The sequence below is a fragment of the Capricornis sumatraensis genome, chromosome 2 (genome assembly GCF_032405125.1).
Source record: "Capricornis sumatraensis isolate serow.1 chromosome 2, serow.2, whole genome shotgun sequence".
NCBI lineage: Eukaryota > Metazoa > Chordata > Mammalia > Artiodactyla > Bovidae > Capricornis > Capricornis sumatraensis.
The window spans coordinates 198,702,047-198,715,551 of record NC_091070.1 but is presented as its reverse complement, the minus strand read 5'-3'; the positions used below and the strand labels follow the sequence as shown (position 1 = coordinate 198,715,551).

Genomic DNA, 13,505 nt, shown 5'->3' with positions numbered 1-13,505 from the left:
TGTTGGGTGTTAGGGAATTTCAAAAATATATACTCTGGTGTGAACATAGCTTCAGAAATGTTCCTGGTTCAGCCTTTGTAGATGGCTACAAGTTTCTATAATGTTCAATCATCAACTATAATATTAAATTTTTAATTCTGTCTTTGAGATCAAAATAGAAGAAAATGCACAGCATTGAATGTTTCTGGATGAAACACTTGGACCTTCCGGTTCTACTAGAATTATCACAAGTGTGAAGTCAGAACTGAGACTGTCATTGGAATCTGAGGCACTAGCATTGCCCTTGTAGAAACCCCTCAGGATGGCTACAATCAGAGAGCATACAGGACATAAGTCTTCCTCCTTCCCTCTGACATTCCTTCCTTCTTTCTTTCCTCTCTTCCTTCTTTCTTCCCTTTTTTTGTGAAGAGACTATATTGTGTTCATTTCTTTTCAGTGATATCAGCTGATACTTCAGCAGGAATTTGAGGACCAGGCAGAGACGGTGAGAGGTAGTAGAGGTGGATGTTTCAAGAAATGCGGAAGCAGAGAGGAGAAGACAGACTTCACTGGGGTAGAATCTGACCGCTTCTGGTCTTCCTCCCTTCTGGTTGCCTCTCTGATGTGTGTGCATGAGCAGGTATATGCCCACGTGTATGCGTGTGATATTTATTTGAGTATACAATGTTAGATCTTTACATCAAAATCCCCCAGCTGAATAATCTCATAAGGCATGACTTATCTTCCCCATTTTGTGGAGGAAATAAAATTAGATCAGAAGAGAAAAGCCATTTACCCAAGGTCACTCAGCATGGTTAAGCCAGGATAAAACCCAAGCTTATTGGATTCAAAAACTGTGTTCTTTTCATTAAGCAACCATCCTTTTCTAGCGTGAGTATAACCTTGTCTCAAAATTACCTTCTTTCTGCCCCCCTCCCCGCCACTTGTTTATTAAACAGGGTACTCCTCTCACCTCTTTTTTCTTTATTCCAAATTCTATTTAGTTGAATTTAGAGTTATCCTGAGATTATTATTATCTTGCTTGGGCAGCTTCATTGCACGTGTAGTTTCACTAGATGTACCAAACATATCATGTTAGAAAAGTATAAATTCTGGCAAGAAAATCTCTAAAGTATTATTCTTACATCAAATTCACTGAGAGCTTCATACGCTAACAGATCAAAAGAAAATGCACAGGTCTTTGTTTCCAGCACCCCCCCCCCCACCAGCTATTAATGCGCAAGGACTGGAAAGGTCACTTTTGTAGAAACCCCAGGAGACTCAAGAAGCTACAATCAGAGACTGTATCTGGAGATCAGTTAGAAGAATGCTGCCTTCTGAGTTACCACCGTTCCCATTCCATTTACCTCTGAGTCTAAAGTAAGCAGAGGAACTGATCACAGTGATGAAGACCATCAGAACACACAGGATCACAGTCATATCCTCCAGCCACATGCCATCCAACTCGAAATGTGGATCTGAAACGGGGACTGCAGAGAGATGCAAGCATTAGAAGAGTCACAGCAGGGAAAGGAGGACTGGATTACAGACTAAGAATAGGTTCACTTTTCACATTCCTATTGCTCCATACTTCTCCAAACTTCACCTTGTATGAGGGTGAAGGAAAGGCAGGCTGGGTTGCGTAGACGATCCTGGAGACAAGCACATTTGGGCGAAGTGTGGAAGAAGGCTGTGAAGAGGCAGATATTGTTTCTTCCACCCAAGCATCACGACACTTGCTCTGGTTGGCCAGAGTCTGAAGGATGGATAGACACATGATACCTTTGTCTACTTCATGAGATGCTGCAGGCCCTCAAGAACTCTAGACCTCTTGAGAAATATGGTGAAATAGAATCATCTGGAATGAGCAGAATCTCTGAGATGAAAAAGATATTATAACTCTCAAAAGTTACCCTCTTATCTATAGCAGACATCTTCTGCAAAGTATGTTTTCTGGGTGATTCTAAAAGTGGAGAATATCCCCACCTCATAATACTGATTAATATGTCTTGTGATGGGAGCACCATTACCAACAGTTAGGGTATCTGTTTCATTACTGGTCAGCTATGCCTATTCAAAATAACTCTCCTATACTAACTCTAGTTTGCTTCACTGACGTGACTGTTCACTGATTCATACTATCTTGTAGAGAAGGACAACCAAGACAGTAAGGATGGGGAAACAGGGGTCAGGAGTCTTAAATCCATGTTCTTAAATAACGGTTGAAATAACTGACAATATTCTTCTTGGAGAAGAGAAAACTCAAAAGTCACCAAAATTGTTGCCCTCACCATATATTCCATATGGTCGTAGACTGCACAAATGGAGGGTAAACTGTTTCCCTAATAAATATGTACTTTACCCTATAATTTGATATAAATTCTCAGCCCTTGACTAGATCGGAGGCCCCTTTTATAAGAGTGATAGCTTGAAATTTTTTTTAAATAGAAAAATTGCTCTGGGAGCTTGTGCAAAATGATCAAAGAGTGAAGAGTCTACATGTCTCCCTCTTGGTCACACACCTCTATTTTTCTCAGATTAACATTAAGGAGAACTTCAAAGCTCTTCTCCTAAGGGGTAGAACAAAATTTAAAATACAATTGAAGGAAAAGCTCGGAAATAAAATAGCTCTAGGATGCTAAGAGTGCCGGAAGATTGTGTGTGTTTGTGTGTGTGTGTGTGTGTGTGTGTGTGTGTGTGTGTGTGTGTAAATCTATGCTGACTTCTTAGTTTTCTTTCCCTTCTACATGGCTAGGGATGTCCGTACTTAGAAGGAAAGTTAAGGTCATGGCGAGGTGCCAGTGAAGAAAGACATGCCATGAGCTTAGGAGAAAAGGGAAGAAGGATGATGCAAACACATGTAACCCAATCTTCCCACCAGCTGAGACACCAGACAGGGAATTGTGACAGAATCCATAGATAATGCTAATAATAATGATAGTAATAACAGTATCAAACATTAGTGTGGTTTGCACTATGTGTGAACCCAGACTAAATGACTTCAATATATTGACTAATTTCACCTAAAATAACCTTATGAAACAAGCATTATCATTGATATTTTAAGGATGAAGAAACTACAGTTCAGAGACTTTAAATAAGTTCCTCAAGTTCACACAGTTCGTAGTATAGCCAAGAAAGCCTGACTCTAGTCTGGCAGTGATTCTCGGAAATAAATAGTATACATGTCTTGCAGGTTTCTCTGTGCATGACCTCCACAGAAAGCAGGAAGAGCAGAATATGTCTGTTGGAGACTCAAGGCAATCTGATTTATTGTAAAATAGTCAGAATAAGGGACACATGATTCGAACCCCAGTAATAACTTTATTATTAGCTGGGTCAACTGATGTAAATTGATCAAATTTTGCATTCTTCTGTATCTGCAGCTCCAAAGTGAAGATAATAATAAACACTACATAAAGATGTTAAGAATTAAAATATACAATGTTTGTGGAATTTCCTGGAAATTCATATTTGTTAAATGAATTGACAAGTGCTTTCTGAATTGATAAACATCAAGAAGGAAAATCAGCCCAGAAAGTCACAACTAACAGAAAGTTGCCTAAATAAGGAATGAGGCTGCTGAATGAGATAGTTATAGAGGAAGCAATATCCATGGAGGAAAGTCCATTTTAAGTAAGGAGAAGAAAGTTCAGTAACAATTAGAAAAGAGACTAGTGGATGGGTGTTCCTTGCCTAATTACCAGGAGTTGTGAGCACTGTGGGTGGAGGCCTCTGTGATCAATGACTTAGTTTTAGGTCTTCAAGTTAGAGTAAGCAAAAATAAAATTTTAATTCCCAGATTCACTGTTAAGGATTCCAAGTCTGCTTCGACAACGACAGTGACCTGCAACCTATTCTTGGGGTTTTCTGTTATATCCAATGGAAGCCTCATAAATCAAGTACCCAGGCAATATTTCCCTGTAATGATCAATTCCTTTTCACAAGACTGCTGACTAAATATCTCTTTCTTTTTAATTTTATTTTTAGTCTTTCCATAGAGGAACAGTACACTACAGTTATTGAAACAGAGGCCTAAGTGCCTGGTTGGGGTCCGGGCATTGCCATTACTTAGCTGTGTGAATAGCTATTCAACTTCTTTGTATTCCAGATTTTATAACATATAAAATCTAGTTCACTGAAGAGTAAATGTATTAATATTATAAAATTCATACAGCACATAATAGATGTTTAATATGTACTAGCTCCGCACCCCACTCCAGTACACTTGCCTGGAAAATCCCATGGGCAGAGGAGCCTGGTGGGCTGCAGTCCATGGGGTTGCGAGGAGTCAGACATGACTGAGTGACTTCCCTTTCACTTTTCACTTTCATGCATTGGAGAAGGAAATGACAACCCACTCCAGTGTTCTTGCCAGGAGAATCCCAGGGACAGGGGAGCCTGGTGGGCTGCCATCTATGGCGTTGCACGGAGTCGAACATGACTGATGCGACTTAGCAGCAGCAGCAGCTCTTACCATAGTATCTTGCTCCTTTCCTCTAGCACAAATAGAGAGAGTATTTAGTTTGCTAACATGCAAAGCAAGATTCAGGTATGGCTTTTCTTAAAGTGAAATATAAAAGCAATTTCCAGTCTAGTATTATTTAAAACTATTTGGTCTTTATTGCATAGGAGAAAATTAATAAATAAAATCCTCTGAATAGTTTAGCCCCACTTTGCGCCTGGGGACCTCAAAGATAGAGCTGAGGACCCATTTTAAAATATGCTGGGTTTAGCTATCCCCAGACTTTTACAATTGCCCTTTCCACTTCACCTTCAAAGAGAGTCAAAGGGAAGAATCAGTTTCAGTTGTCCATACAGACCATGAGTAGTAGTAGTGTTAATCTGGCTCTTGGCGACCCAGTGGACCGTAGCCTGCCAGGCTCCTTTGTCCATGGAATTCACCAGGGAAGAATACTGGAGTGGGTAGCCATTCCTTTCTCCAGGGGATTTTCCTGACCCAGGGATCAAACCCATGTTTCCTGCATTGCAGGGAGATTCTTTACCGCCTGAGCCACCAGGGAAGCCTGAGAACAGGTCATAAACTTAAGCAAAATATCTGTGGACATATAAATCATTTTGAGAAGAAGACTTTTCTCTTTGTATCAGTCTCTTAAAGTAATCTATAGCGCCCAGCGTTTAAGATATACTGAATTATTATCTCGTCTAAGCTAAGCTAAAAGTACAGGGAGAATTGGCTGGATTTTTGGCAGAATATAGCTATTTTACTGAAGAAAATATTTTCTTTTGCTAGGGAGAAGAGGTATCAGCAGTTTGTACCATTAAACTCACAAAATTCTGAAGGCTGGAATCCAAATCCAGTGATATGAGGTCCAAAAATTTATTGTTCATGGAATTCAAACAAATATTTGAGGTACAAGAAGAAACCCAAGCTTTCAGATAAACAGCATTGTTACTCTTCTTTGGCTAAATGTTTTACCAGATACTGAGCACTTGGAGATATTTTCACAAAGTTTTCATCTTTTTGGTCCCACATACCTCTTTTTTTTGTAATGCAAATAGAAAATGAGGGAGACAATCATACTGAATGAAGTCAAGACTATTAGTATGCCCACTAACCAAGGAGATACTGCATTGCAGGAGCAACCTGAAAAAAAAAAAAAAAATAGAAGGTGATCACCATGAGTTATTGGTGTGGAGATACTTCAGATTGGGGGAAATGCACCAGAAAAACAAGACTTATAGTTTAATGCCATCCCTTTGTATGTATTTAGAACAGGACTAAGGGTGGGGAGTTCAGAGTTCAGTCGCTCAGGGGCGGGTGGCGGGGGGAGGTGGGGAGAGGAAATATAGGGCTAAGGTTTAGGACTAACAGATCCCAAGTATCTAAAGGCTCAGGTCTAAAGCTGTTGGTCACTGGGACAAAAGCAGAGCTGCTTCTAGAATGGGAGTGGTTTGGGGCTGAGGCTAAACAGACCCAGAGGAAAGTAACTCATTTTTCTTTTTCTTCCTCTAGCCCATCAATCAGTGTGCCGCATTAGGGAGAGTGAGACAGAGCTACGCACTAGTCCTTATAATATCTAGATTCAAAATAGGCCAGAGTAGGACAGGTCTGGAGACTTCTGAACTGCCTAAGAGATCATAAGAGCTCTGAAAGTAAGAATCTCATGAAAGGGTTGGTAGACAACATACTGCTTAAAATCTTATTCGGCACACATCACTGTGGTGTCATTCGGCTCCCTAGTCTTCCCATGAAAATATTCTATTACATAGGAGCTCAACAACACAAGTGATGCCCATTCCTCCATTGTGGGGTATTATGCATAGTCCAGGGTTTCCCAAATGGCTCCCTGGGTAAAGAACCTGCCTGCCACTGCAGGAGATGCAGGTTTGATCCCTGGGTTGGGAAGGTCCCCTGGAGGAGGGCAAGGCAACCCACTCCAGTGTTCTTGCCTGGAGAATCCCATGGATAGATAAGACTGGTGAAGACAGTCCATAGGGTCACAAAGCACTGGACATGACTGAAGCAGCTTAGCAGACATACATGCACAGTCTAACTTAATGTTTAAAATCTGGGATACCAAGATTCATGAGCACCATGGTGGCATAGATGGCTCTCATTTTTGTCTCCCCATCAACATCAAAAATGTGGCACCTATCCATAAAGAGAAGTACCTCTATAGGACACAGAATCATACACCAAGGGACCTGGGAAGAGTTCTGCTCACCTGTGTGTCGGGTAATAGGAAGACATTATCCAGTACAGGCTCTCAAACGTAGTGGAGATTGTAAATTGTTTCTGGCTCTTCTTATCTGTGCTCCTAGAGAACATGCAGAACATTGAGTTACTAAAGAGAGAGGCTTTGTGGAAGTCCGAGTTTTCAGCTAGAAAGAGACCTCAGAAGAATATAATCTTGAAAGATAGAGCTATACCAGAAAGGATCTGTGAATTTGAAGGTTTATTAATTTATTTGTTTTAATTGGATGTTAATTACAATAGTGTGATGGTTTTTGCCATACATCAGCATGAATGGGCCACAGGTATACATGTGTCCCTCCCATCCTGAACCCCCTGCCCACCTCCCGTCCCACCCTATCCCTCTGGGTTGTCCCAGAGCACTGGCTTTGGGTACCCAGCTTCATGCATCAAACTTGCACTGGTCATCTATTTTACCTATGATAATGGATATGTTGAATTTGAAGGTTTTAAAACTGAGTACACCTTCGAGTCACGAACAGCTATTTTTTTGTGTGTCTTAAAATTTCCCCCTAAATCCCCCAAGTCCATTTCCCCCGAAGCAGCTTGGTTGAGATGGATGAAAACTTTCCCCTTGGGAAAGGTAAGCTACCCAGATTAACTCTCCCTGAATGCTCTACTTTTCTGATGCTCTGTACTATTTAAGTGACCTCTATGCAGCTGTTTCTGCCCTGTGCAGTCAGGACTTTATTTCCTGCCCTGACAAAGTCATTGTACTATTTAAACAGTCAAGTGAGAGATATGTGTAAACTGTGTTACGTGTTAAATGCTAAATGTTTAAAAATTCTCCCAGTTTGTTGGGAAAGCTATCACCATAGGAAAAAAATAATAATTTGAATTTGATTGAGGTACAAGAAAGCCCAGGCTTTCAGACACAGAGCATTGTCAGAAGGTCAAGGAATGGTGCAGGGCATCTAGCAATGACCTAAGAATTCAGAACTTTCTGAGGCACACAGGATCATGCAGCTTTAGCTCCCCCTTCGCCCTTACACCTCCCACCCTTCAAACCCACTTACTTTGCAATCTACCTACGATGTAGAGCAACACTGGATACCAGGGTAAAGGTCAGCAATAGAGCCAGAGTTAAGCCCAGAATCAACTTCCAAACTGTATTCCATAGAAACAGTTTATCTGCAATAGATTCATCCAAACCATTCAAGACCCCACAATGCTGAGATATTACACCTAAGCTAGTTTGGGGAGCCAGTTATAATTGGGTGAGTGAAAAGCGACCAAGAGTCTGAAGTGGGGCTAAGCCAAACTTGATTTAGTTTGAGACTGGAGCAAAGGGGAGTGAAGACTGCTCATTCCAATCCTTCCCATCCATTCTATCTCATGTTCCCCTTGAAGTAGGGCTGGTTTCTTCCCACTAAGCCTCAGGCCAACTCAGTTCTTTAGTCCTTTTGTTTAAGCAATCAGTATATATGTAGTCCTGAGTTCTCCAATGCGTTCCTGGGTCTGGCATTATTCTTCTTGAATACATTTAGAGATTATGTAAACTTTCCTTCTCTCCTATTCACATGAACAAACATCTGCTTTTGTTTGCTGATTTGCACATACTGTACATAGATACCTGTCATTTCACTGGAAATCTGATATTTTTCACCCCAGAGAAATAAACACAAAAGTATTCTAAAAGTAGTAAATTGCTAAACCTGTTGGGAACTTATTCCTATTATAATAATCTTGAATTAGGATTATTCAATTATTCAATCTCAATTCTCTTGAATTGAGATTATCCCTCTCAGTATGTGGCTCCAATATTAGTTTCACAGACATATACAAATACTAATACATATACAGTTACTTAGAAGTTTCCAAGGCACTCATTTTGTTTTATTTCAATCTTTCAAGTATCTATTATTTTTTGCTTATCAACTATGTGCCATGAAATATTTGAAGAGGCTGGGGTATATCAAATACAACCAAGATCTCTACCTCTGTTTTAGAAAAGGAGATAGATAAGTGACAAAAAAAACATAATAAATAATCTATATAGTAGGTTAAAAGGTGATACTACTATATAAAAAAGAAAAATGAAAAGAGGGTAAGGTGATAGGAAATCCCAGGTAAAGAGAGGGGTACAAGTTGTGTTTTTTTGAAAAATTGGTTTGTCAAAGTGGTCTTTATTTCAAAGGTGCGACGAGTATAGACTTGAAGGAGATAGGTAATTTATTGGAATTATAGCATTCTGGCAAGAGGGAACAACTGGAGCAGAGACCCCAAAGCAGGAGCAGTTCTGGCTTAGTTGGGGAACAGCAAGGAGGCCTGTGTAATTAGACTAGAGGAGACACGAGAGGACATGAAGGGTAGGCCAGGCAGGGATCAGGAGCACAGGTAGTGCAGGCCCCTGTGGGTCATTCTACTCAGAATAAAATGGGGGATCATCGCAGGGTTTTAAACAAAGGGTGACATATGTTTCACGTTTTAAATGGGTCCTGATATCCATGTGATGAGACTACACTATTGTGGACAGGAGAAGAAGTAGGGAGAACTTTATAGATGCTATTGCCAGTATTCAGACCACGGACAATAGTGTCTTTGACTTGGACAGCAGCAAAGTGGTAAGAAGTGGTGAGACTCTGGGTATATTTTATAAGTAAAACTAGTATTATCTCTTGACACATGTGATATCGAATATAAGAGAAAAATGGGAGTCAAGGATGACTTCAGGGATTTTTTCTAAGAAACTAAAAATATGAAATGTGACTGGAAAGGCAATAAATCACACAAGTTAACAGGTAATTAAGAGTTTAATTATAGATCTGTTTCATTCGCAATATTTACTAGATGTCAGTATTGAGATGTTAGGTTTAAAGATGAAGCTAGGGTTTGGGAGAGAGGTCTGGATAAAAGATATCATTTGAGGAGTTATTATGATTTCATGTTAAACTATGAGATGGAATTAAGTCACACTAGAGAAAAGTGAAAGTCGCTCAGTCATGTCTGACTCTTTGTGACCCCATGGTCTATATAGTCCATGGAATTCTCCAGGCCAGAATACTGGAGTGGGTAGCCTTTCCTTTCTCCAGGGGATCTTCCCAACCCAGGGATTGGGCCCAGATCTCCTGTGTTACAGGTGGATTATTTACCCGCTGAGCCACAAAGGAAGCCCAAGAATATTGGAGTGGGTAGCCTATCCCTTCTCCAGCAGATCTTCCCGACCCAGGAGTTGAACTGGTGTCTCTTGTATTGTGGGAGAAGGCAATGGCACCGCACTCCAGTACTCTTGCCTGGACAATCCCATGGATGGAGGAGCCTGGTGGGCTGCAATCCATGGGGTCGCTAAGAGTCGGATACGACTGAGCGACTTCACTTTCACTTTTCATTTTCATGCATTGGAGAAGGAAATGGCAACCCACTCCAGTATTCCGGCCTGGAGAATCCCAGGGACGGCGGAGCCTGGTGGGCTGCAGTCCATGGGGTCACTAAGAGTCGGATACGACTGAAGCGACTTAGCAGCAGCAGCAGCAGCTCCTGCATTGCAGGCGGATTCTTTACCAACTGAGCTATCAGGGAAGTCCACAGTAGAGGAAAAAAAAAAAGACTCAAAGACTATGCCTTGGGAAACTTGTATTATCAAGAAGTCAGAGTGAAACAGATGATGTAGCAGAAGAGAATAAGGAAGAAAACAAGCAAGTCGGTGAACAAAGCCAAGAGAATACAGTACCCTAAAAACCAAGTGAAGAGAGTATATTTATTTTTCTCTTTAGTTTATAAATTTGATGACAATGGCCACCATCTGGAGAACAAACACACAGATCTCACTTGATAGGACAAAGCTTGTCTTCTCCTCTTGACCAGTTACAGGGTTTCGAAGGTAGCAGGTGACATTCCCATGGGTGCTCTGTATTAGAAGGGTCATCTTCATGTTGAATAATGTGTCTGTATCCTGTGAATGGGGTTTTGAGGAAGGTGGGATGATCTCTTCTCTGCTGTCTCTCCATTCCATTTGAGGCTGTGGAAACCAACCTCCTGAATTACACTCCACTAAAAGACCTTTGGCATTAGGAGGATGCACCAGAATCTGCGTTTCTAGGCTTGTAGCTGTTGGAAAGAAAAGGAAAAACAAGATTCAGGTGATGGGTTGGAGAAATAAGAGAGTAGGAAAAGCCCCTTTCCACTATAAATCTAATGCCTGTATATATACTGACAGCTAAGCACTGAAAGGTTCTGATTGTTTCTGCGAGCTAATCAAAAGGGAAACAGGCTAAGCCAGACTGAAGTGTTATGCTACACAAACTTAACACCCCAGTCCTGAAAAATCAGGACAGTGCATTTGTGTGATCTATTCTTTTAGTCAGTCAAAAATATTTATTGATTATTTTCTAAACCTAGGAGACTGAGTTAGGTCATGGATGAACAGAAACAATTAAGATCTCAGTCCTCATAGAATTTATAGTTAACATTTTTCTTATATTTTCATCATTAGTCTCATCAGTTCAGTCGCTCAGTCATGTCCGACTCTTTGTGACCCCATGAATCGCAGCACGCCAGGCCTCCCTGTCCATCACCATCTCGCGGAATTCACTCAAATTCATGTCCATCGAGTCGGTGGTGCCATCCAGCCATCTCATCTTTTGTCATCCCCTTTTCCTCCTGCCCCCAATCCTTCCCAGCATTAGGGTTTTTTTCCAATGAGTCAACTCTTCGCATGAGGTTACTGTAATTTATTATTAAATAGTAAATAGCATAAAGTCTAATTTGCAGCTTTAATTGAAACTTTAATTTATGTGCTCTTTGCATAAAATAGGTAACATATTACTATTGGGTTGGCCAGAAAGTTCCTTTGGCCAACCAGAACAAACTTTTTGGCTAACCCAATATTATAAAAAAAATTACTATGTATTGGTTTAGAGAAAATAAACAAGTTTTTGAAAAATTTCAGTATGTTGCTGGGGATGTAAGACTTGCCTAAACTGTAAATAAAGAATGAGCAGAGATTTAAAAAATTACTCCATTTTACTTTATATTAAAGTTACTTTAAATTAATGTCTGTGAAAATTTCTGCAGTGATGGAAATATTCCATATATCTGTGATCCAATTTGTAGTGTTTGCTACATGAGACTTTAGCACCTAAAATGTAATCAATCAATGAGATTAAAGAACTAAATTTTCAATTTTATTTAATTTTTACTTTTAATTTTATTAAATAAATGTTGAAGTAGCCACATGTGGCTAGTGGCTATCACATTGGATAGGTTAGTTCTAGGCCATACAGATGAGTGTCACAATAGCCAATGAAAATGTTATGTGTGAATGGGCCTTGGACCCTACACTTATGCCCTCATATTTGGGAACCCCTTCAATTAACTTTGAGTCTTCCATTTTCCCACCATTTCTGTGCTATTCAGAAAACTTGAAGACTGAGGCAATTTTGGAGGACATGGAAGATTGTTATTAAGGCTTTTTGAACTAGATTTAGAACTAGTTCAGTTCAGTTCAGTTCAATTCAGTTGCTCAGTCCTGTCCAACTCTTTGTGACCCCATGGATCATAGCACACCAGGCCTCCCTGTCAATCACCAACTCCCAGAGTCCACTGAAACTCATCTCCATTGAGTCAGCGATGCCGTCCAACCATCTCATACTCTGTTGTCCCCTTCTCCTCCTGCCTTCAATCTTTCCCAGCATCAGGGTCTTTTCAAATGAGTCAGTTTTTCACATAAGGTGGCCAAAGTGTTGGAGTTTCAGCTTCAGTATTAGTCCTTCCAATGAATACTCAGGACTGATTTTCTTTAGGATGGACTGATTGGATCTCTTTGCAGTCCAAGGGACTCTCAAGAGTCTTCTCCAACACCACAGTTCAAAAGCATCCATTCTTCAGCACTCAGCTTTCTTTATGGTCCAACTCTCACATCCATACAGGACCACTGGAAAAACCATAGCCTTGACTAGATGGACCTTTGTTGACAAAATAATATCTCTGCTTTTTAATATGCTGTCTAGGCTGGTCATAACTTTCCTTCCAAGGAGTAAGCGTCTTTTAATTTCATGGCTGCAGTCACCATCTTCAGTGATTTTGGAGCCCCCCAAAATAAAGTCAGCCACTGTTTCCACTGTTTCCCCATCTATTTCCCATGAAGTGATGGAACCAGATGCCATGATCTTCGTTTTCTGAATGTTGAGCTTTAAGCCAACTTTTTCACTCTCCTCTTTTACTTTCATCAAGAGGCTCTTTAGTTTGTCTTCACTGTCTGCCATAACGATGGTGTCATCTGCGTATCTGAGGTTATTGATATATCTCCGAGAAATCTTGATTCCAGTTTGTGCTTCGTCCAGGCCAGTGTTTCTCATGATGTACTCTGCATATAAGTTAAATAAGCAGGGTGACAATATACAGCCTCGACGCGCTCCTTTTCCTATCTGGAACCAGTCTGTTGTTTCATGTCCAGTTCTAACTGTTGCTTCCTGACCTGCATATAGATTTCTCAAGAGGCAGGTCAGGTGGTCTGGTATTCCCATCTCTTTCAGAATTTTCCACAGTTTATATTGATCCACACAGTCAAAGGCTTTGGTGTAGTCAATAAAGCAGAAATAGATGCTTTTCTGAACTCTCTTGGATCGATGATCCAGTGGATATTGGCAACTTGATCTCTGGTTTTTCTGCCTTTTCTAAATCCAGCTTGAACATCTGGAAGTTCATGGTTCACATATTGCTGAATTGCAGGATTTTGAGCATTACTTTATTAGCATGTGAGATAAGTGCAATTGTGTGGTAGTTTGAACATTCTTTGGCATTGCCTTCCTTTGGGATTGGAATGAAAACTGACCTCTTCCAGTCCTGTGGCCACTGCTGAGTTTTCCAA

The 13,505-nt window shown here is 40.5% G+C and overlaps 1 protein-coding gene across 1 annotated transcript in view; it reads right to left on the bottom strand.

Moving 5' to 3' along the window:
• The window catches only part of LOC138070407 (putative selection and upkeep of intraepithelial T-cells protein 1 homolog), a 57,154-nt gene that overhangs the window by 31,332 nt on the left and 12,317 nt on the right, over positions 1-13,505 (bottom strand). The window contains 4 exon segments of the mRNA XM_068961632.1: positions 1,347-1,471; positions 5,482-5,587; positions 7,697-7,828; positions 10,466-10,744. Coding sequence (XP_068817733.1) covers positions 1,347-1,471; positions 5,482-5,587; positions 7,697-7,828; positions 10,466-10,744 — 642 coding nt within the window.